The 25089-nt window shown below is 48.7% G+C and overlaps 1 protein-coding gene across 2 annotated transcripts in view; it reads left to right on the top strand.

Annotated features, from left to right (window-relative positions):
• NAA50 (N-alpha-acetyltransferase 50, NatE catalytic subunit) overlaps positions 1–25089 on the top strand; it is a 138667-nt gene that overhangs the window by 71034 nt on the left and 42544 nt on the right. For both annotated transcript variants that reach the window (XM_086935579.1, XM_086935580.1), the window contains exon 4: positions 15575–15641. In XM_086935579.1, coding sequence (XP_086791705.1) covers positions 15575–15641 — 67 coding nt within the window. The remainder of the gene's footprint in view (positions 1–15574; positions 15642–25089) is intronic.

The raw sequence follows: 25089 nt of genomic DNA, 5'->3' as shown, positions 1-25089 counted from the left end.
TTTATGTAATCAATAAATGCGCATTCGTGCTTGAATGCCTGATAGGTTCCCGTGATAGGAACACCCACAAATAATAGATCTGCTCCCACCAAGATGAATTACAGTCTCTTTTCAGCACAGATTCGGACAATGACTACGATGCAGTTGATGAGATTGGCCAACCTTATCACAAGATAAACTGGTAGGACGCCCTGCAGGAACCATTGTGGCTTTGATGCCTCCCCTGAGTTGGCACTGCTCTCATCCCCCTGGTCCTGCCACTGACTAGAGTGCTTCCTGCACCATGGTGATGCATAGGGCATCTGAAGTCCTTGACCGCCAGCTCCTCACCTTGGATTGTAAGGCCATTGTTTCTGCAAAAGACCTTCAGCCGAGGCAAACATCGACTGAGGCAATCTTGCCTCAGGTCTTTAAGAATACTATTTTGTGGTCAAGGGCTAAAACTTGTTCTGGTCTCCCGGTTGCACAACACCACTACGCATCCCAGGGAGACCTGCGTTTTTAGGTCTCGCCTCAGCCAATGCGCTTGCGCATTGCTCCGGCGAGATTATAGTAAGCGGAAAAGAAAAGTCTACCAAAACGGCTGCGGATCGCATACAGTTCATGTGATCTATGCGCGTGCACAGCCACATAACACACCATCATTTGTCTATGCCTCTGCATCAGACTTCAAAGGCTGCTGCTCCCCCTCGCGTGCACATCGCGCACCACCATTTTTCTGTGCCTCGGCATCAGACTTCAAAGGCTGCCGCTCCCCCGCCCCAGACTTCAAAGGAATGCGCTCCCGCTCCCCTGCCCCCCCACACAGCAATGCCGAGAGCTTGTTTCTTGACGAAAGTGAAAGCCTATCGTGCTTGTTTACAGTAGCCTTGTTCCTCAAATGCTGTTGCCGTGTTGCCATCTCTCTAGCGACACTCTAGACACGTTGATCCCTCGCAGACTGTGCTGACTGCCCCTCCTGATTCTAAAAGTGACCAACGCAGTCACCACGCAGACTCTTCCCTCTGTCTTATGTCTGCCCTGCCACCATTTACATCGGACCCTCACCCACCCTCATCACCCTCACCCCGTCACCCTCCCTCACACCTTCACCCTCACACATCCTCACTCACCCTCACACCATGACCCACCCTCACGCACCCTCACTCACCACCTCACACCCCTCTCACCCTCACCCCCTCAGACCACCACATACCCTCACCCACCACATCACTCTGGGACACCACCACATCACTCTGGGACACCGCCACATCACTCTGGGACACCACCACATCACTCTGGGACACCACCACATCACTCTGGGACACCACCACACTTTAACTTACTAGACCCCTTCCAATCAGGCTTTAGGAAAGGATGCAGCACTGAAACCGCCATGCTAAACATTGTTGACGACATCCACCACTCACTTGACAATGGTGAATCTAGCCTTCTGATCCTCCTTGATCTCTCCGCAGCATTTGATACTGTTAACCACTCTGCTCTACTCAATGTTCTTAGAGATCGATTCGGCCTGAATGGTACTACACACAAATGGTTCGTCTCATACCTACAACACCGTTCTCAACAAATCAAAGTCCAAAATTGCCTATATAACCTCCTTCTTCTTTGGAGTTCCACAAGGATCCATCCTCTCTCCCTCTCTTTAACCTTTTCACCAAACCCCTCACACTCATTCTTAAACAAGCCGGGATCAACTACCATCTCTACACCGATGACACCCAACTCTATTAGAAGATAAAAACTCATGCTGACATCCTTCACCTCAACAACACTCATCAAGATTCAAGCCTGGTTCCACATTAACCACCTGAAACTCAACCCTAAAAAAACAAATTCTTTTTTCCCCTAAAAATAACCAGCTCCCCATCCAGAATTGGATCCCAGACCACAATGCCCTCAACTGCTCCTTATCTTTGTCCTCCTCAGTCAAATCTATAGGGATCTCCCTTGACAACCCCCTAACCCTCAAGGTACACATCAACAATTCTGCCAAAGGTGCCCTCTTTACTCTCCGCCACCTTAAGAAAATTAAGCCCTTCATCCCTATTGATGACTTCAAACTAGCAGTCCAATCCCTTGTTCTTTCCCATCGACTATGGCAATGCCATTCTCACCGGAATTCCCAAGATCCACCTAGCACCTCTTAAATCTGTGCTTTACCTTGCAGCTAGGCTTACCACAGACTGCAAGCGATTCAACCACATCTCCCCTGCCTTTAAAACCCTTAAATGGCTCCCCATTGAAGGTAGGTCCACTTACAAAACAGCCTGCATTACACACACAATTCTCCATCAGAACACTCCGACCTACCTCACTAACAAACACACTAAAGCCGGCTGCTCCCGTTCCTTGAGAAGTACTAACACCCTCCTTCTTATCCCCCCCCCCCCCCTTCCTTCTAAAAAAGATAACCTCTCAGTCACGATCCTTTTCCGGCAACGCTCCTTGCATTTGGAATGCCCTTCCAATTGACCTTCGCTGCAACCCTTCCTACTCTAGCTTCAAAAAAGAACTCAAACTACATCTCCTCAAATACTGGGGACCCTAATCCCTATCAGTTCCTCTCACCCGGCCACATCTGTCCGACCCTAGATGCATCCGCCCTCTCTATCAGCCTTACTCGCCCTTCCTCCTAGTCACTTCCCATCCCTGTTTACCACCTTCACTTTTCCTTGCACCCCGCTTCCCTTGTCCACCCTCAGCCCTCATCCCCTCCAACCCCACCCACGTCTGCCCCTCCCTCTCTCTGCCTTAACATCCTAACTGTCCACTAACCTCCCTATCCTGACTCTGCAATTTTTCCGGATCGCTTTTCAATTTGTGACTTATATTTTTGATTATCACTTCTTCCTCATTTTGATGTGCTTATTTCCCATATTTATCACTTTGAAATCTGTCATGCGGAGACTTATATGATATATATATATATATATATATATATATATATATATATATATATATGCTATGTATGTTCCCTGTCTGATTGAACTTCTTGTCTCAAAAAAATTTAAAGCGCTCTGATACCCCTGGGTCCAGCCAGCGCTATATAAAACCTCTAAAATAAATAAATAAACCACCACCTCACTCGGGGACACCACCACCACCTCACTCTGGGGCACCACATCCCTCGGGGGCACCACCACCACATCACTCTGCACCAAAACAGCACTGTCCTTGCTTGCTACCAACAAGCATTGCCATAGCCAATAGGACTCACATTAGGAAAGTGTAAGCTATTGGCTTTGTGAATAACAATGCTATTAATTTATACATTTTCAAAGCCAACACATATTTAAAAAAATTGTCATTTATAATACCAATAGCTCACACTTTCCTAATGCGAGACCTATTGCATTGAAAATGCTTGTTATCTCTGCTTCCCTCTTCTAAAAGCTTGGTGGTGCAGGCATCTGCAAGTAAGACTAACCCCAACCCTTTCCCTACTACTCTGACCGCCCCCTCTATTTCCCACACGTTTGGGATTTAGTGTCTAACGTCCTCTCTGGTCACAAGGCCTTTAGTACCAGGGGGACTTTTTACAAGGGACTTGCTTGTGCACCAGAGGTGTGCCAATTGTGGAGACAAAGGTACAGTTTTAGGAAGTCACACCAGACCTGGGAGCCTGATTGGCAGGGACCCAGGGCACACTCAGTGAAGTTGCGATCCTGTATCTGGCAAAATGTTAGGAGATGACTATGTCAAAAAAGGGGCACTTTCCCACATCCTCCAAGAGGCCACATAAGAGGAAGAGTTCTCCCTGTTCTCTCTTCTCTTGAACAACTGTAAAAGCCTTAAAAAAAGACCACCCAGTGGTCTTGCAGGTACAGCCCTTCTAAATCTCCTCAAAAACAGCTAAAGGAGAAGACCAAAAGGTATACTTCCTCTAAAAGACCAGAAAAAAACTAGGTCTGAGCCGCTTACACCGCCCCTTCAGGTGTGCCTTGCCTTCAAGAAACCTTCAGCTCCACCTGCTGACAAACCGCTGATTAAACAAAGTTGACGAAGAAATCCATACCGTCGTCATCGATGGCAACTGCCTGTGATCCTATATCCACATTCTCTGCTTCCTTGACGACCCATCTTTCTAACCCGTTGACGCTCAATTACCGTTCTTCGAAGATGGCACTTCAGCTGAAATCGTCCACTTCCACCACAACAACTTAGTCTCATCCATCAACGCACACCAGGGTTTTTGCCGTAGTTAATTACATCCCCGTCCACGACCCCAACAACTCAGTTGACTGCCCAGTTGACGATAGAAAAACTGCAAAAACAGGACCAAAAAGGCATTTGACCCCTGAGCACATTCTCCCAGCAAGGTGTCAACATTGCTTCCATCCCAGCTCTTAGAGGAGGAAGATTCTGAGGGGGGGAGTGCTTTTGGGTATGCTCACAGTCCTTCAGAATTACACGTCAAGTGCCAAGAGGAAGATTACAATGAAGAATATGAGAGCCAAGGTTCTCATGCTCTTCAGGAGCAACACCATGCACAGTATAAGGAGGATATGGTATGCCTGACTATCTCACTTGTTAAAGATTTTAGAATTTATGCTTTCTGATTATAGGGAAGTTGGCTCTGTATATATTATACCAAAGTAAGGTATAGTGCGTACAGATAATGCCTTATTCTATTTTGTGGTAGTGTGGTTTAATAGTCTGGCTTATCAGAGGGTAGTATTAAGCATTGGTTGTACACACTCCGGCAAGAAATTATGCCACACACTTAGACAACCTAGACCAGTTGTTTGTATGAAACGTTATTTTGTTTTTATTTCTAGAACCAAGACTTACTTGGTAGCAGGTAAGTTGTACTTTTGATACAATGTTACTTTTCAAAAAACATTGAGCACTGGTTTTGCAGAAACATTCTGATTACTTTTGCAATTGAGAAAATGGTTTGTAATCGGTTCAAAACTGTTGAAATTACTTTCAGATTACTTTGCAGTTACTTTTTTTTAGTTTGGCTTGAAACAAACTCCTAACAGTTTAAGCATCACAGGTCATCCGTAAACAGGTTACCTCTTTTAAAGGCACTAAGTTACTTTTGTTCCTGTACAAGACAGTTCAACACCGGAGATTTTTCAGAGAAAATCCACCATACAATCCTGTAGAAAAAACGAAGAGAGGTTTACAGCCAAGTAATCTTTTTGGGATAAGGTTTTCAGGGGGTCGGGGTGTCTAGTTCTTCTCACTTGTTCTGGTCATGTTTGGGGGATTCGCAGCCATCCAGGAGAAAGTCTGTGGAAGGCGTCCAATGCTGGAACACAGGTCAGGAACGCCCGGGGACCTCACTGGGATGTTGGACCACTCAAACACTGGCCATGGGCTTCTGGTAGTGAGGACTTGCAGATCCAGCTCGATCTGGAGTCCTGGCCTGGGTTGGTGTTGGAAAAATCTGGGTGATCAAAGTTCTTTTGGAAGGCAGGGCTGTTCCCCGTGGTTCTTGGAGGCTGCTGGCTGCAGGATACATCGGTTTCAACTTGCAGGGTGTTCGGAACAGGAGACAGGCCGGTAAGTATGAGGCCAACACAGTTATAGTTGTTCACTTCTGCAGCACAGCTCTCCGGTCCTTCTCATCACAAAGAATCTGAAGATGCAAGGTTCCGGGTCGCCCTAAATACTAGATTTTGGGACGTTGCCGGGGTGTGCCCTTTGGGATAATTGGGTCCTTTCCCTTGGGTGTCTATACACCCTAGTATCCCACCCTCCAGTGGTAGGTGGGCATAGGCCTCTTCCTGATTGGAGGGGTCCCCCATCTCAAAGGTTGTGCCAACTGAGAGGTGGCCTTCACAGGGCCTACCCCACCTGAGGGGTGGGGTTGGTAAAGGTGAGCACGCCTCCCTTCCTGGCCAAATTTCCCCACCAGTTCTCACACTCAAAATAGGGGCCAGAATTGGTGGGAGCCAGTTGATAGCAGCAAATGGCTGTTGGAAGCTAACAAAGGCGGCAGGCTTTTAAAGCTCCCTCTTCGAGGACCCTGCCCATCCTGGGGCAGTAGCATGACCTCTCTGCCCAGGATGTGCTTCGTTTCCAGGCCCAGAGGGTGGAGGCTTTCGACCCAGGGGTCCAGAAACCTGTCTGGTGGCGGCAGATGACTGGGAGCCAGTCAGGAACCACACTAGGGTTGTTTTTCAGGGGGCATGTCTAAGATGCCCTCCGTGTGCATTTTCAGTAAATCCCACGTTGGCATCAGTGTGGGTTAAATGTGCTGGGACGTTTGATACCAAACTTAAGTAAAGCCATCATGGAGCTGTGGAATTTGTGTTGACCAATTTACAGCCCATGCACTCAAAATGGCTTTACTTCATTGGCACAGACACTGTAGTGGCATATTGCTCCTGATGCTATGCCCTCACCTGGGTATGGAGCACCCTGGACGTAAGGCCTGCTTACCCACGCCACTGACCGTGTTGGTAGGCATGGCACGCTGAGACTTCAGTTTGATCTGCACCAAAACACGCAGCTTGCAATAGCAGGGTTGGGATGTTAAGGCGAGTGGCCTCTGAGGGTGGCACAATACATGCTGCAGCCTTCTCTGGTCACAATGCAGTTGGTACCAGGGGTACCTTTTTACAAGGGACTTGCATGTGGCCCAGAGGTGTGCCAATTGTGGGTACAAAAGTACAGTTTTGGGAAAGTGCACAGGTGCTGGTGCCTGGTTAGCAAGATCTTAGCACACAGTCTAGTTGGCAACCGGTATCTGGCAAAAAGTTAGGCGGTATCAATGCAAAAAGGGGCACTTTCCTACTGCCTACTATTGCAACGCCAGTCTCTCCACTAGCATATTCTCTACCTATACCATCAGCTACTCTGCAACAAACACCACTATTGTTGCCTACCTTAGTCTGTTATAAACCACAACCTTCTCTTCACAATCTGGCAACTTCTGATCTCAGAGAAGAGGATGAGCTCTGTGACCCCTACCAAGAATGGGATGATTATCTCATTCCCATGCAATTGTCTCCTTTTCCAACTTCAGTGGATTCCCCACCTGAAGACTTTGGGGGTTTCCACAACTTGCTTGAAAGAGCAGCAAAGGGATTTGATTTACCCATGCCCATTATGCAGACTGACTGCTTTCTTTGATTTGAAAGAGCCTTTTCGAAAGAGCTATGCTCATTGTAAGCTACATCTGGGAACAGGGCTTAAAGGTCCTGAAGACTCCAGCCACAATAACTGTGGTCCTTCCCCACTTGGATAAAAAGTACAAAGCTGCAGAAGAAGCTCCTGCTTGCTTGAGTGGTCACCTAAAGGCTGATTCCGTTTTCTTCAAGGCAGGATAAAGCGTAGATCAAAAACAATCTGCACCTATATCAGAGCCTCCGGACAAAGGAGGCGCCATGATAACATAAGAAAAAGATGTTTGTCCATGTCAATGTTTGACAGTTAGGGCAGCAAATAATTGCTATTCTTGGTCGGTATGACCGCTAAATGTGGTCCTATATCGCACCCTATCAGATTCAGCTGCAGGAGGACAGAAAAGTGGAGGCTAAGAAGATTCTCCAGGAAGGAAAATGCCCTTCATCAAAGACTATTGACTGTGCTGTGGATGTTCCCACAATGGCATTTGGACAACTTGTAGGTGCTGCTGTTACATCGCCAAGGTTGTCTGAATACTATTTCATTCAGGCCTGGGGTTCAAAACGGGCTACTAGCGATAGGAAGCCCTTTTTGGCAAGCAATTGGATGAGGCTTTACAAGCTATCAAAAGAGCTACAGACACAGCTAAGTCGCTGAGGATGCTTCAGTACAGGAGCACCCGAGAAAGAGGCCTTCCATCCTTCAGGGGGGGTTATCAGCCAAATCGCTATCCTGCATACCCATCTTTACAACCGTTTGGTCCACAGTACTCCCAACACCAACCCCCATCAGCAGCTTACAATCGACCTGCACCAAGAGGTAGAGCAGGGTGTCCCCCCTCGAGCTCTCTGCGGCGCCCCCCCCCCCTCGCGCGCTCTCCGGCCCCCCCCCCCCCTCGCGCGCTCTCCGGTGCCCCCCCCCCTCGCGCGCTCTCCGGTGCCCCCCCCCCTCGCGCGCTCTCCGGTGCCCCCCCCCCTCGCGCGCTCTCCGGTGCCCCCCCCCCCCTCGCGCGCTCTCCGGTGCCCCCCCCTCGCGCGCTCTCCGGTGCCCCCCCCCCCTCGCGCGCTCTCCGGTGCCCCACCCCCCTCGCGCGCTCTCCGGTGCCCCACCCCCCTCGCGCGCTCTCCGGTGCCCCACCCCCCTTGCGCGCTCTCCGGTGCCCCACCCCCCTTGCGCGCTCTCCGGTGCCCCACCCCCCTTGCGCGCTCTCCGGTGCCCCACCCCCCTCGCGCGCTCTCTGGCGCCCCACCCCCCCCCTCGCGCGCTCTCTGGCGCCCCACCCCCCCCCTCGCGCGCTCTCTGGCGCCCCACCCCCCCCCTCGCGCGCTCTCCGGCGCCCCACCCCCTCTCGAGCGCTCTGCGGCACCCCACCCCCCTCGCGCGCTCTGCGGCGCCCCACCCCCTCTCGAGTGCTCTGCGCCCCCCCCTCTCGCGTGCTCTCCGGCGCCCCACGCCCCCTCGCACGCTCTCTGGCGCCCCACCCCCCCTCGCGCGCTCTCTGGCGCCCCACCCCCTCTCGCGCCCTCTCTTGCGCCCCACCCCCCCCCTCGCGCCCTCTCTGGCGCCCTCTCTGGCGCCCTCCCCATCGAGTGCTCTGCGCCCCCCCCCCTCGCGTGCTCTGCAGCGCCCTCGCGCGCTCTGCGGTGTGCCCTCGCGCGCTCTGCGGTGCCCTACCCCCCTCGCGCGCTCTGCGGTGCACCTTCCCCCTCGCGTGCTCTGCGGCGCCCTACCCACTCGCGTGCTCTGCGGTGCGCCCTCGCGCTCTCTGCTGTGCGCCTTCCCCCTTGCGCGCTCTGCGGCGCGCCCCCACCCCCTTGCGCGCTCTGCGGCGCGCCCCCACCCCCTTGCGCGCTCTGCGGCGCGCCCCCACCCCCTTGCGCGCTCTGCGGCGCGCCCCCACCCCCTTGCGCGCTCTGTGGTGCGCCCCCACTTGCGCTGTGCGGCGCGGCGCTCTGCGGCGCGCCCCCCCTTGCGCGCTCTGCGGTGCGCCCTCGCGCGCTCTGCGGCGCCCTACCCCCCTCGCGCGCTCTGCGGAGCCCTACCCCCCTCGCGCGCTCTGCGGTGCACCCTCACGCGCTCTGCGGCGCCCTACCCCCTTGCGCGCTCTGCGGTGCGCCCTCGTGCTCTCTGCGGTGCGCCCCCACCCCCTTGCGCGCTCTGCAGCGCGCCCCCCCCCCTTGCGCGCTCTGCAGCGCGCCCCCCCCCCTTGCGCTGTGCGGCGCGCGCTCTGCGGCGCCCCCCCCCCCCTCCCCTCGCACGCTCTGCGGTCACACAACCACATGATATATATATATACACCGCATTGCCTTAGATTTACCCTCTCAACTACCTTGTGAAAAATTCAAAAAGCTCACTCTGGCTCAGGGTCTGTCTGCCCTAGATTTTTGAGACTGGATGGTAGTATTGGACTTGCTGGATGCATATTCCCAACTTGTCAGCCCACAGGCATTACCTATGATTCATGGTGGGTCACGAGCAATTTCAGTTCACTGTTCTCCCGTTCAGCTTTACCATCACCCCTCTGGTGTTCACGAAAGGGATAGTGGTAGTCGCAGCTCTTCTGAGAAGGTTGGGGATTCCAGTCTTCCCCGTACCTTGACGACTGGCTGTTGAAAGAGGGCTCGTTCCAGGCAGTCATCTCCTGCTTCCATACTACAGCGGACCACCTATAATCGCGGGAGTTCTCGATCAGTGTGCCGAAGTCACACTTTACTCCCTTGCGGACGCTCCCTTTCATGTGAGCCATTCTGGACAGCAGTTCTTTGCCTATCCTCCGGTGCGGCGAGTCCGCAATATTCTGGCTATACCACTGATGTTTCGGTCTCTATCCTGGATTTCGGTGAGACTGACTGCTGGGCCTCTTCATGCATCTTGCTGGTGAACCATGCTTGTTGGAATATTCGGGCTTTGCAGTGGGACCTGAAGACCCAGTTGATTCCCCATCAGGGGAATCTCTCAGACCTGGTCCAGACAACACTGGGAACTGTAGAAGACCAGCAGCCACGGCTAATTAACTGCAATTGACCATCGGCAGACATCTTGACATACCCCACTCAGAACTCCGTGGTCACAGATGTCACTCCTGGGTTGGGGCAGCTATTTAGGGGCGGTAGAGATGAGGACTCTGTTCTTCAGTGGAGGCTCAGCTCCACTCCACATGAGCATGTTGGAATTGAGCATGATACTCGTGGCATTGAAACCCTTCCTTCTGTTTATGAAGGGCAGGCTGGTTCAGGTGTTCATGTACAACACCACCATGTGGTACTAAAACAAAGGAAGCTCTGTGCCTCTGGACTTGGCTGGAACTTCAGGACCTCTTCGTGGTTGTGCACCATTTGGCAAGAACTCTAAACACCAGAGTGGACAAACTCCACTGGCAATGCCTCGCGGATTCCTTGGTTAGATATATTCTCCTGGCTGTGACCACTGCTTTAGTTGCAGAGTTCTAGTCCTTAACATCTGTCAGGCAGCTATGTGGGCATTGATGTTCACATTTGCTAAACACTACTATCTAGACAGTCTGTTCCAGCATGATGGGCATTTCGCTTGCGCGGTCCTCCAGGACTTTAGTATAAACAGTCGGCAGATCCACCTCGGAGGAGACATTGATTTGGCATCTATTGTAAGGAAAGGAATCTGCAGCTAGAAGTCTTTATCAAATGAACAAGTTACTTACCTTTGACGTCTTATGTGGTAGAGACTTATCTAGTCGCAGCTTTCTTACTAATCCTCACTGGTCTGCGAACTGTGATTTCCATGTTAAGAGGTCCTTGAGGTACTTACATAAACATGAAAGGGAGCTTCCCCAAGGAGAAGGAAAAAATCACAAATTTTGCCAGAAACACAGTTTCCATTTCGAGCATGGGCGTACGTTGAAGCTGCCGGCTGCGAGATCGCTGTAACCCGGGTGGTCGCTGACCGATAAGGACAGTGCATGATTGGCAACGAGGAACCGCTGACGAAGTATTATTTTCGTCCACATCGCGTTGCTTGTCCCACGCGATCAGGACGTTACTACATTTACTTTACCAGACGGCTTACCCTTCTGTCTTCATTCATTAGACTGCGGGACCCGATCTTTTTGGATCCACACCTCCACATATCACAGGTGCAGAATACTGCCCCACCCCCCCACCCCCCCCAGTTCGGTGCATCGATATTTGTTTGATCAGGACTATGCTGGGATAGTACTGGAAGCTACAAACCTCATCCCTTACAGATCTTAGCATCTCTGTTTACTGACTACCACCAACTGAAGCTATTTCTTGACCAGAAGTGATTTCCAAATCTTGGTCAGTCTCAATTAACCTAAAGATATGCTTTGTCAGCCCAAGATTGAAATTATTTATTGATTCTTACACTAATGGTGTGCTATTAAATTTGGATCGCACTACACTGCCCAGATCCATCGAGAAAATACTTGCGCCCTGATGAAGGATTCTCTTCAATAATTTTCCGAAATGCGCGTCAGCGCTTTTTTCCACTGTATGTTGTTTTTGATGTGTTTTCCAAGTGTGTGTGTATATATGGTTTGTTTGATAGAGAGAATGTATATGAATGATAGAATGAATGAACGGTGTCATGTTTTTACTGTCGTATTTGCACTTGGGCTGAAGTCTCTTCATGATTCTATAATCCAATGTACTTTTATACATTAAGAAGCTGACCTTTTTCAATTATGGACTAAATGATTTTATTAAAAATTATCTATTGAAAATAAATTTTTTTAAATAACTTAGCTGTTCTGTGGGTGTTTCTGGCAAACATTTAGTGATTTATTCCTTCTCCTTGGGGAAGCTCCCTTTCATGTTTATATAAGTATTTCTTCCCTGGAGGGATGCTCCCCGTGCCTATGGTCTTAGGTTTTCAGGGTCCCTCTGTTGTATTTTTGCAAGAGGTCCTTGAGGACCTCACTTGAAGACTGGTTCAATACCTCAGTATGGCTCAGTGCTTTTGATGTAAAAAAATAAAATGCTCCTGAAACGGAGGTCAACGCGTTGGGGTGGTGCCTATATAGGCACAGTGCACGTAACTGCTTGGGCAGCCAACAGGCTAAGCAAAATTATGGCATCTACCAGCGCGCCAGGGGACTGCTCAGAAAAAGTTTCCAGATCTAGTCTGACGCCTGGGGAATAGTCTTGGGTAAGGATTCTCAGTCTTTCAGATAAGGTATTACCTAAAGTAAGTAGCTAGTTCTCCACAGATAGTGGAGGCATAGAAATGAGCAAAAACAGTAAATAAAATGACATGTATGGTCTCTAGACACAATAGATATTGATTGACAAGTGTTGAACAAGCATTTACAATGCAACGGTTTCGCCTTTACAAAAGTTAGAGCTATTGGCATTGTAAATGACTATTTTTATTTATGTGTTGGTTTTGAAAACAGATAAATAAATGGCATTGTTATTTACAATACCAATAGCATAATCTCTCGCAAATGCTAAACACACACACCCACAGAGAGCCCCCCCACAGAGCCCCACCAACACACACACACACACACACACAGAGCCTCCCCCACACACACACAGAGCCTCCCCCACACACACACAGAGCCTCCCCCACACAGAGCCTCCCCCACACAGCCCGGGCGCGAAGCTTGACAAACTGGAAGCCCACGGCATGGGGGTCTCTCCTGAGCCCACTCCCCAGAGTGACCCACTCTTTGGGGGAATTGTCACTTCCCCTGATCCCATTACCACTGTTGGACTACTCCAAGCACCCTGGCGCCTTATTACCTTACGATTGGAGGGCTGGCAGGAGTGAGTGATTGTGTGTGAGTGAGTGTGTGTGTGTGAGTGAGTGAGTGTGTGTGTGTGTGTGTGAGTATGCGAGTGAATAAGTGAGTGAGAGTGTGATTGAGTGAGCACTTTGCACCATAGCACAACTCTAAATGAAATCACTAAAATAATGCGTTTTCTGCTTTTACACCCCGCCATTCCCTTAAACAACACCCTACAGCTTTATAGATAGGCCGGTGCAGCATAGTTTTCATTGAATCCGTTAATAGCATAAAAACGGCGATCACGCTAAGAAAGCGATTCGAAGCCTTACTATCGATAGAAGGCACTATCAGATAATTATAACACACTTCAGCTACCTACAGCTCCTCCAGCCTGAACGGAGTGATCTCTCCCGTATGTTTTACATAGTTCTTCATACAGCCTGCCAGATTTCTAAGCACTGTCGGCTTTTGTCAATAAGAAAAGAGGGGAAAGGAGTGATTTGCCCAGGATCACCGCATTAAAGTACTTAGTCACACATGCAGAGCTCTCTGACATCTTTGTTGATCACAGTGCTCTCCGAAAAGGAGCCTCGCACCCAGCACTTAATTTGCATATTACCGCGCTGGTCTTCCCGACGGCAGCCAACCACAGCGCGTCCTCGCTATGACGCGTCGCCGGGATAACCAATCGCAGCGCACTGGGTGGTTCAACTAAAAACCCATATCGGTTTCACGAAAAACAACGAAAGCCTACAGCATCCATCGTACGTGCCAAGGAAAACGTTACAGCGGGAAATCAAGTGAATTTTTTTTTTTATGATTGAAAAGAAGCAATGATTAGCAAGCGTTCGTAGGAAAATGCAGCACCTCTTTAGTTATAGAGGGAATTATTGCACCTATGTTGGGCGATGACGCGCTTGCCTCGCTATGGAAAGACACGGACAGCGGGAGGGGGGGGGCGGGAAAGGAACGGACAGCGGGAGGGGGGACAGGAAAGGAACCACTCACCTGGACTTCCTCGGCCGGCAGTCGGCCGCCAAATGGCCCAAACAAACCTCGACGAGCCCAAAAAAAAGCCCCGCCCACCGCTGCATGACGTGGCCAAAAGAGAAAATTTCTTGGGAACGCCCCCGAATCTGGTCCGGCCTTGACGGACAGATCCGGCACCCAATGACTAGCCTCCATTTATGGAGCTAACCAATGGGAGCCGGGGGACGTTCCTGAAGTCCTTATTGTAATCAATGGATTTCGCCTGCGCCGAAAAGCTGCGCAGAGCGAAGCCTTCGGCAGGCGAAACCCAAAAATGACTCGTGACAAAGTGCAAATTGTATTGTATTGTATATTGGATTTATGTAGCGCTTATCACCCAGGGGTCTCTTAGCGCTTGCCTTGGGAACCTGTCCTGGCTTTTCCCTGTGAGATAGCCCCTACAGGGCATCCCCAAGGTGAAAGCCAGGCATCCCGCCGCGGGGGCCGTTGTGGAGATTAAGCAAGCTTAATGCCCAGAGTTGCAGAGTGTGAACCCATGATTAGGTCAGGCACCGAAGCGAGAATTATCGAGTCCGTGGACATTTGAGCTCAAGACCCTGCCGCGTCGGGAATTGAACCCTGGTCCCGGGTCTGACCTCTGCTTCAGGGTCTGCCTGCTCTAACCAGTGAGCCACACTTCTCGTTCTCGTGAGTTGAGAGCTTAGTCACAGAACTGCCTCAGCTTATTGTCATAGGACAGTGAGTGCAGCTGCGGGAGCCTGCAGAAAAGCATTGTTCCATTTCAACTTTTGATAGCTGTTGACTTTACTGCTACATTTTCTTAATTTCTTTTGCAATTTAAGGAGAAATCGTGAAATGCTGAAACAGCCACCTGTTTGATATCTAACTCAAGATGAAATCAGTTAAATTGAGTTACCAACAGTGTAATTGAAAGTATATTTTGATAAAGATTCTTTGCTAAAGAGCTTTATAATAGAGAATATTCAGTATTTATGTTCCAATGAGAAACCTTTAGAATGTTTGCTACAGTAATTTTTCACTGCCTCTAGCTCTGTTATATAATTGGCAATTGCTATAAACCTTTCTCCCCCAGACTCTTGCATTAATAGTTTTGTGTTGTTCTGGTCTAACGCTGTTTTTATTTATTCTTTGCAACGTTTTCCTCTGTTGCGCTCCTTTCATGTTTATATCAGGCTGGCATAGGACGGATGATGGGGTGGGTTTTTAATGTGAACACTTTCTAAAAAAAAAAAAAAAAAAAACTTGTCTGGAGTAATTACAAACAGTCCTTTGCTATTTTCTTTTAAGGTTCTTAAAATGTATTTACTTTGGAATGTTCAATGTTATGTAGTATTGTGCTTACATGTCCTGATTTTTGAGTGCATTAACTGCTGGGTTAGTATACCAAGACAAATTAGCTTGAACTGATTAAGCAGCCTCTTATATAATTCATAAGCAGGATTTTGCAGCCTCTTATATATTTCATAAGCAGGATTTTGCATTTCCTATTACCTTATGTGCTTATCATTTTTCTGTTCACCTTGGAATAGCCTCCATTTCAGTCATTACTGAAGTACGTCAAAGTCCCTTATAAGAGATTGGTTTTGGTAATCGATGCGTGTGAGGTTCTTAGATCGGGGACCAATTCTAGTTTCTCTCTTCTGGTCTGCAAATAGAGCTGATGAATGTTTGATATGTTTGCTTCAGGTGACTGATGCAGATGTTCACCCAAGAAGTAGTATGACATTTTTTTTCTGATCTTATTTCTTGCAGGAACAAAAATGTTGAATCATGTCTTAAACATCTGTGAAAAGGATGGCACCTTTGACAACATTTATTTGTAAGTTAAGATTGTACTAATTATTAGGTTTCAGGTGTGTTTGCAGAATGTTGAACCTTTTAGAATAGTTCAGATCGCGCAATGAGTGGTAACTAAAAGTTTCGATTTTTAAAAATTCATGTTTGTCAGGCCCTGCTTTATTTCTCAGTTCAATACTTCAGCGTCCACGCAGAATGTAGTAGCTATTTCAGATGGATGCTTGTAAACGCAGATTCTTCACCTTGTGAATGTTATGTCTCAGGCATCAGACTGAGTCCGGTAGGTGGGGTGGAGCTGCACAGACTTTGTTCCACTCCAAAAGTGATCCGCAGAATGCTTTATAAGCTCCTCCGATGCGCAGTGCTGTTGGTGCCTTTCTCTCTGCACCTTCAAACACTAATCTGGAGCTATTGACAAGTTTTTTACCTACATATTGTTTCCACATTTTAAGTGTGCAAGGGATGTCTCCTCCAATAACGAAAGTGTTCAAGCCTCATAGCAACTGTTGCATACAGGTGCCTGGGATCTGAACAAAACTCCAGGACCTGCGACGGCTGCCTGGGGAGGCGGGCAAAAAATTAAGATGCCCTCCTCATACTGGTTCGTGTGAGCAGTACAAGTGCATCAAACAGAATATAGTATGGAAGATGGATGACCTCCGTTGAATTTGGAAAAGCTTCAACCTTCCCATCGAAATGTAGATTTTTTTTTATGTTTGGGAATTAAATAAAATATTTCATCGTTGGTGTAATGGGTAGAATGTGTTTCCATATTTTTGTGGTTTGTCATCAAGATTGCTTAGGCATTGATTCCAGTAATGATTCAGTGGGAGTTTCTATAATCCAATAATGATTCAGTGGGGCTCCCCGGATTCCAGAAATTATGAAGTTGGGATCCACAGCAGTCCAGGTTAAGGACTACTGGGCTAGGGTACCGATGTTTCATCCTCAGTCCTGAATTTCTGTGTGGATAACTGAGGCTGCTTGGATTGATTGTCTCTTGCATCCTGCTTTTGAAACCCACCAAATGTCATATGTAGGCTCGGCAGGGGATCCCATAGGTCCATTGTGCATAGCTCCAGGGGAATCCATCAGATTGTTTCCTGGTTTCAGAGAAGCCAGCAAAAGGCCTGCAGTGGTGGCTGCTGGACTGCAATTGGGTCACTATAGATCCCTCACCTTACCACAGCCAGATTCGAGTGTAATGTATGCACTGCTTCTGCTTTGTGGGGGGCAATCTGGTCAACCTCTATTTGTTGAAGGTGATTTGTTTGGCGATCAAGACCTCTCCTTTCCAACATCGGAGGAAGGCTGGTGCAGGTGCTCTTGGATGCCACCCCCATTGTGTGGTACTGAAACAAGCAGGCCAAAGAAGGCTATAAACCTCAGTAAGTGACTGGAGCACCAGGTAACTTTTCTGATGGCAGAATCTCTTAAATGGCAGAGCGGACAAACTGTGCTGCAGATGCTTAGTGGAAAACGAATGGCAGTTACGCACAGATGGTACAGGGTGTTTTACATCAATGGAGATCGCCTAGTCTCAATCTTTTCGCTACTGCCAACAGTGTGCAGTGTCAGCGCCGTGGGCTTCCAAAGGGGTGTTTCTCTTAAACTCATTCCACCTAGAATGGCGCTCAGGACACCTGCATGACCTCATGCTGTTGCCTCTCAAGAAGATCAGAAATGATCAGGCCCAAACCATTTTAGTGATACTGGATTGGGCCAGGAGCTTGTAATACCTAGAACTCCTGGACATGAGCCCCTGTCCTCCGGTCAAGCTGCCACTTCTGGAGGATCTTCTGTTGCAGGAGGACAGGGTGCTGCAGCTGGGCCAGCCTGCACAATCTGCATGTTTGGAGATTGAGCAGCTGCAGTTGACCTTATTTGATCTTGCTCCTGATATCTTTGATGTCATCTTGGCATTGAGGCGTTCTTCAACAAAATTGTTTTACATCAGTTGTTGGGACAAATTTGTTGTTTGGTGCAGCCCCTTTTAGATTGACCTGCTGAATGGCAAGTTGTAGTTTTTGCTTTGGGGGGGAAGGGGGAGTTGGGTCTGGCCCAGCAAGGACTTGTTTTGGGCACTGTTAAAGGCTACTTGCCAATTCTGTTTGCTGTTGCCAAATCGGTCTTCATTGTTTAAATCATGTGGTGGCATTTCTGAATGGTTTGCCACATTTGCTTCCACCAAAACCCTTTGTGAGATTTAAATTAGTTTCTACTCTGTGTGCCAATGCACACTTGTCCAAGTTTACTGACTAAACACTGTGTTCGAGGCATATGAGCTGCAGATTGCACACTGTGCATAGATCACCACCTAGTGTTGGGCCCGGATGTTTGCAGTTGCTTTTTGTCCTGAAAAGTCTTTGGAAGCCACGGGATAGGTGACTCCTCCTATGAACAATAGTGCGCATGGGCATCTGCTCCATCTTTAGATTGTTTTTTTCCGCCACCGGGCTCGGATGTGTTTCCTGCGCTCCGTGTTAGAACCAAACTACTCCGACGGTATTGTTTCGAACGCGTTTCTAATCGACGCTACGCTTCAAATCCGAATTATTCGATTCCCGTCGTCGACGAGGCCTTTGGGCCTACCCAGGCCTCATCTTCCAGCTCATGGAAAGGACGCCATTTAAAAAATGTCCTCCATGTGGGTCGAAGTTTTCCCATACCGATCTCCATAAGTTGAGCATGAGGCCAGAGACTGTACTGCGTGTGCCTCTTTCCGCTCCAAGAAGACTATTCGGGACCGACTAGCTCTAAGAACAATGGCTTACTAGTCAGCTTCCATCCCGGACGACATCTTCGAAGAGGGCGTCAACAGCAACTCCAAGGCCGAAGATTCAGATGTCGAGGTCATCACTCCGGCTCAGAGGGTCGTAAGTAAGAACGTCGACCCCCGACCCTTCCTCGACACCTTCCAAAAGGGCTTCGGTCACACCCTCGCCTTCGAGCCCGGGTGCAAACCGAGACTGCTTCCCATGCCCCGCCTTCGAGCTCGGCAAAGAAGCCTAATAAGCCTTTAGGCGACTCGGGCTCGAGTCAGCCTAACTCTGGCGCCGGAGCACACCTACCGGCACCAAACAAGAAGACATCTTCTTCCTCCACGCCATTTGCTTTCACATCTAAGCACTCTGCGTCGAAGACTCCTCCGCACCTAAACCACACTCTGAGCCGAACAAGAAATAGCCACTCAAAGCACCAGACTCAAACCCCTCGGAACCAAAAAACCCTCTGAGCCAAAAAAAAGCTTTAGAGCCAGAAAAACCCTCTGAGCCAAAAAAACCTTCGGATCCGAAAAAGACAAATGTTCCATCAACCAAAGACACTGCCAAGGAACATGTTTCAAAGCCAAGAGATGCTCACAGCTCGGTGCCCCAAAACCCTTTGGCACCGAAGGATCTACCCTCTACAGAGGACCTTTTCCGTCCAGACCCAACTCAAAAGATCCTAAGACTGGACTAAGATGTAAGAGTCAAAGAAGAGACCACTAGACTCACCTACACCTGCTCCTCATCCTAAGGACATTGCAACATCTCTTCTAAGGATACCTTCTCCTCCTCCTACTCCTTCCCTTCAATCTAACATAGCCTCACCACATCCTCCCCTACCACATCACTCCCCTATACCATCTCCTACTCTGTTACCAAATGATGGGGACACTTCTAATGACACAGGGGATGGCTCAGATAGTGAGCCACCAGATAATTCTACTCCTGGCTCGCCTGACCCTTGTAATGACTATAGCACCCCAGATGTCCCTAACGTCCCACAAGAAGACTTGCATCCCTCCAGGCCTTCCCCACCAGAAGACACTATGGGATTTAACCAACTTGTAAATAGGGCTGCCCAGTATCATGGGGTTGACCTACATGCTACCCCAGTGGAGGAAGACTTCCTTATGGATACCTTTTGATAATACACAAAGATCCACCTCAACTTTAGCTATGCTTAAAGGGGTTATTAAGCATGCATCAGAAGTCTTCAAAGATCCGGTTAGGGCTCGCATCATCAACCCCTGAGTCGAAAACAAAGTATAAAGCTGCCCCTTCTGATCCAGCATACATTAAAGGCCCTGCACCATTAGACTCCCTTGTATTCTCCAGCGCACGCAAGAGAGCAAATTCACAAACATCAGGCGAGGCTTCTCCACCAGTTAGAGTCTAAGCTCCTTGACGCATCAGGGAAAAGAACAGCGTCACGGGCTGCAAACATTTGGCGTATTGCCAATACTCTGGCATTACTCGCAAGATACGATAGGGCACATTATGCTGAATTAGAATCCATAATGCAGCACCTTCCAGATATCTATAAAAATGGGGAAAATGAGCTTATACAAAAGGGTAAAAACATCACAAATACCTCTATTCGCTGTGCCCTAGATGCAGCTGATATTGCTTCAAGGGCAATTAATACCAGTGTCTTCTTACGTAGACCTGCTTGGCTACACATTTCAGGTTTTAAACCTGAAGTACTAAGTGCCATCCTCAGCCAACCCTTTAAAGGACAACACTTATTTGGGCCTAATGTGGACGTATCCCTCAAAAAAAGATAGACACAGCAAAATCTATGGGAGCCTTGCAGTCGCAAGCTCCCAGACGTTCTTTTCGTCGCTCATCTTACAGAGGCACCAACAGGGGGTGCACCTCAGATACTCCCTCTACCTCTTACAAAGACCTTACCCAAACCACCTTTGTCAAAGGCTACCAATGGGGAGGTTACAGAGGTAACGATAACCAATGCAGAGGCAAAAATAATACCTGTCCCCAACTTCCCCCACCACATTCCACTCCAGTTGGGGGCAGACTACAACAATTCCTGCCAGTCTGGACCAACATCACATCAGACAGGTGGGTGCAACAAAATTCATAATTCAGTCAGGTTACTGTCTCGAACTAACATCTAACCCCCCAAACATACCACCAAAACAACATCCAATGTCACAAGAATATTCAATACTACTCGGGCAAGAGGTAACATCCCTCCTACAAAAAACCACTATAGAACCAGTTCCACTGCATCAGCAAAACAGAGGAGTTTACTCTCTGTACTTTCTAATTCCAAAATAGGACGTATCTCTAAGGCCTATTCTCGACCTCAGACCACTGAACCTGTACATAAAATCAGACCACTTCCATATGGTCACACTACAGCAGGTTCTTCCTCTCCTTTTGCAAAACTACTTCCTTGCCACTATAGATCTCAAGGACGCATATTTACACATTCCTATTCACACAGCTCGCAGAAAGTACCTCAGATTTGTACTAGACGGTCAGCATTATCAATTCAAAGTACTCCCATTCGGGGTCACAACAGCACCAAGAGGGTTTACCAAGTGCCTTGCAGTAGTGGCAGCGCACTTAAGAAGACAGCACATTCACGTCTTCCCATATCTCGACGACTGGCTCATAAGTCAGCTCATACAGTCAGTGTGTACAACACACTCACACCACCATCCAATTACTCCACGACTTGGGGTTCACAGTAAAGCTCACCAAGTCCCACCTGCAACCGTCCCATGCACAAGAATATCTAGGTGCCACAGTAAACCCCTCCACAGCGCTAGCTTATCCCTTTCCTGCCAGGATAACAAATATGCAAGCTCTTCTAACCAAATTCCAACCGCAACACTCCCTTCCAGCTCGAGTGTTCATGCAACTCATAGAAATGATGGCCTCTTGCATATTCATCGTGCCTCATGCAAGACTACAGATGCGTCCTCTTCAGGAGTGCCTAGCACGACAATGGAACCAGGCTCATGGTCAATTAACAGACCTAGTGTTGGTAGACGGTCGAACGCACCGCTCTCCGCAATGGTGGAACACCAAAATCCTTTCCAAAGGCCGACCGTTCCTAGATCCAGTCCTCAAATAGTCATGACGGTGGACGCATCGCTCTCTGGCTGGGAAGCCTACCTCCTGCAGAACACCATGCAAGGAAGGATGACACTGCAACAAAAGTTACTCCACGTCAACCACCTGGAGTTACTAGCCATTTTTCTAGCCCTAAAAGCCTTCTAAAAGCACATAGCGGGCAAATGGGGGTGGGGTCGCACACTACTCACACACCGGCGGTGTCGCCCCTAAGGACTCTGGTCAATGTAGTAAAGTGTTCGCGATGCATCATCTTTCGATCTTCGCTGTCTTCGCCATCCCTGGACACGTGTTTAGGGGTTTCACCCCTCGTCAGCAGGGATAGGCAGTGTTTTGGGGTTGCCGATGGCTGCCAATATCTGCCAGGTATAGTACCACTCTGGCGCGTAGGTGAGGGATCCCAGGCTCGTCAGCCCACTGCTCAAGGGAGCTTTAAAGTTACAAATGGGGGTGGAGTCGCACACTACTCACACAGCGGCGGTGTCGCCCCTAAGGACTCTGGTCAATGTAGTAAAGTGTTCGCGATGCATCATCTTTCGATCTTGTATCATATCGGGCAAAGCTGTCTTAGTCCGCACAGACCACATGACAGCCATGTAAGCAAACAAGGAGGGGCACACTGTCTGCAACTCTGTTAGCGCAGCAGATATGGAGATGGGCTATACCTCAGAACATCTTCCTTTTAGCCCATAATGTTCCAGGGGTACTAAACACCATGGCCGATCTGTTAAGCCGTTAGACACAACAGATCCACAAGTGGGAACTTCATCCACAAGTTCTTCAACCGTTCTTTCAAATGTGGGGACAACCTCAAATAGACCTCTTCGCCACCCACAAACGCCAAATGCCCAAGCTCCGCGGCCAGGTATCCACACCCGCTGTCCAAAGGTAATGCGATATGGATGAACTGGTCTGGCAAATTTGCATACGCTTTTCCACCTCTCCCACTGGTGATGCGCAAACTTCAACAACATTCCCTCACTCTCATTCTAGTTGCTCCAACTTGGGCCAGACAACCATGGTACACCACACTGCTGCAACTTTCTGTGGTACCGTACCAAAATCTATACCTGTCTCCACGCTTCCTAACCCAGACCATGGAGAGATCAGACACCCGAATCCATCTCAGCTCAACCTAGCGATCTGGCTCCTGAAGTTCTAGTGTTCGGTTATCTTAACCTTTCTCCTGACTGTATGAACGTCATTAAAGAAGCTAGACGTCCCACCACTAGGGCATGTTATGCAACCAAGTGGAAGCGTTTTGTAATATACTGCTATAACCACGACATCAATCATCTAGATGTGTCTATTCAACACATCATAGGATACTTGCTACACCTCCAAAGATGTAAGTTAGCGTACACATTTATTAGATTGCATCTTGCTGCCATTGCAGCTTACCTACAAAATATCTATCACTTTTTAGAGTACCTGCCATAAAGGCTTTTAAGGAGGACCTCAAAGAATGATTCCTCCTAGAACACCACCTTCACCTGTGTGAAATTTAAACATTGTTTTCACACGGTTAATGGGACCTCCATTTGAGCCTTTACATAAATGTGAGTTGCATTTATTAACTTGGAAAGTTGCCTTCCTCGTAGCTATTACTTCTCTAAGAAGAGTTGGTGAGCTACAAGCATTAACCATTCAAGAACCTTTTCTGCAAATGCCTCATAATAGTTGTTCTCCCTACCAATCCTAAATTCCTTCCAAAAGTCTTTTCGCCTTTCCATCTCAATCAATCTGTAGAGCTGCCATTATTTGTTTCGCAGCCACAGACAGTCACAGAAAGAGCTCTTCATACTTTAGATGTCTAAAGAGCATTGCTTTACTACATTGAAAGAACACAGTCCTTTCGTAAAATAAAGAACTTTGTGTGTCTTTCTTACCACCACACAAAGGCGCAACCCCATATCAAAATGTGGGATAGCTAGGTGGATTGCCAAATGTATACAGATTTGCTACCACAAAGCTAAACGTACATTATCTGTTCCTCCTAAAGCCCACTCTACTAGAAAGATAGGGGCTTCAATGGCATTTTAGGGAACATTCCCCTAGATGACATCTGCAAAGCAGCCACATGGTCTACACTGCACACATTCACAAAACACTATTGTGTAGATGTACAAACTAAACGACAAGCTACGGTGCGCCAGGCTGTACTCAAAACACTGTTTCAAACTACTGCAACAGATAAGGGTGGTCGCCGCTAAGAGTGGGTACTGCAATACAATCTATGCACAGTGTGTAATCTGCAGTTTATATGCCTCAAACAGAAAATGCTAACCAGTATGCATCTGTTCTTGGCATGTAGAGCTGCAGAGTTACACACGCCCAACCGCATCCCCGTTTACCTTTTATCTGTTCCAGTATTATCTTAATTAGATACAGCTTACATGAGCATCCTTCTTGTTTCTTACAAAACTCCATTTCCCTGCTGGCGAAAAACAATCTAAGGATGGAGCTGATGCCCATGGGCACTAGTGTCCAAAGGAGGAGTCACCTATCCCGTGACTTCCAAAAGACTTTTCAGGACAAAAACAACTGCAAACATCCAGGCCCAACACTAGGTGGCGATCTATGCACAGTGTGTAACTCTGCAGCTCTACATGCCAAGAACAAATGCATACTGGTAGCATTTTCTGTCTCATTCCCATAACAATACCACCTTAATGCCAGGTAAGCTGGTGCTGAGGACCCAAGCTTCTTTTCTATTGAAAGTGGTAACAGTTTAATGTCGGACAGGCTATCTCCCTTCGGCGTTCTTCCCTCTGCCTCATCTCTCAAAAGAGAAAGAGGGACTCCATTGTTTGGACCCCAAGAGAGTACTTAGTTTTTACTTTGTTCGCTCCAAAGGCCATCAAATGGACTATTAGCTCTTAGTGTGATTTGCTGGTGCAAAGAATCAGCAATTAGATAGTGTCCACCTAAAAAAGTGTTACCGAAGGTAAGTAATTTGTATGTTTAAGCTAAGTCAATGTCGGAATCTACTGCCATTCCCCGCGGGTCCCCCCCCCCGCGCGCCAGAGAAAACCGGCCCAAAAGCAGTGCGAGTCCCCATACGGTCCGGTCGCCCGGACCGCACTAGGGCTTTGTGCCACTTGTCTTAGCGTGGCTCCACTGGACACTGATTTCTTGGCTCTACATTGTCCTGTGGCCTGTGTCTGGCCAGTGTGACAGCCTCCGTTCCTCGGGGTAAAGTGTTCGGCGGAGGGTGACTGCTGGTACCCTCCATTCTCACCCCCATCTTCCGCCCCAGACAACGTTAGAGACACTGAAGGAGTGCCCTCTCAGGTCTCAGTCTCCATAGGACCCCCCCCTCGCTGTTACGAACCCCCCCCCCCTACCTTTCCAGCCCCCCATCGCTACCAGTCACCAGCATTGGGCACTCTATAATGTTGCTCTGTTTGATGACTGGTTTAGCAGCTATCCCCCCCCCCCACGTGTGCAATGGCACTTTTATTCGTACCTGGTTGAAAAGTGCACGCAGGGGCTTTGTGTGTCGGATGGACAGGCCGGGCCCTGCTCTACGCTGATGTATGTGCCTGCTGACGTGTGTGTGGGCAGGCCCACTCTGAACCCGGGTCCCTCGGAGGATGC

Source organism: Lissotriton vulgaris, chromosome 8, assembly GCF_964263255.1.
Source record: "Lissotriton vulgaris chromosome 8, aLisVul1.2, whole genome shotgun sequence".
In the NCBI taxonomy this organism is placed as follows: Eukaryota; Metazoa; Chordata; class Amphibia; order Caudata; family Salamandridae; genus Lissotriton; species Lissotriton vulgaris.
The sequence above is the reverse complement of the archived record's forward strand: the minus strand, read 5'-3'. Positions and strand labels throughout refer to the sequence as shown.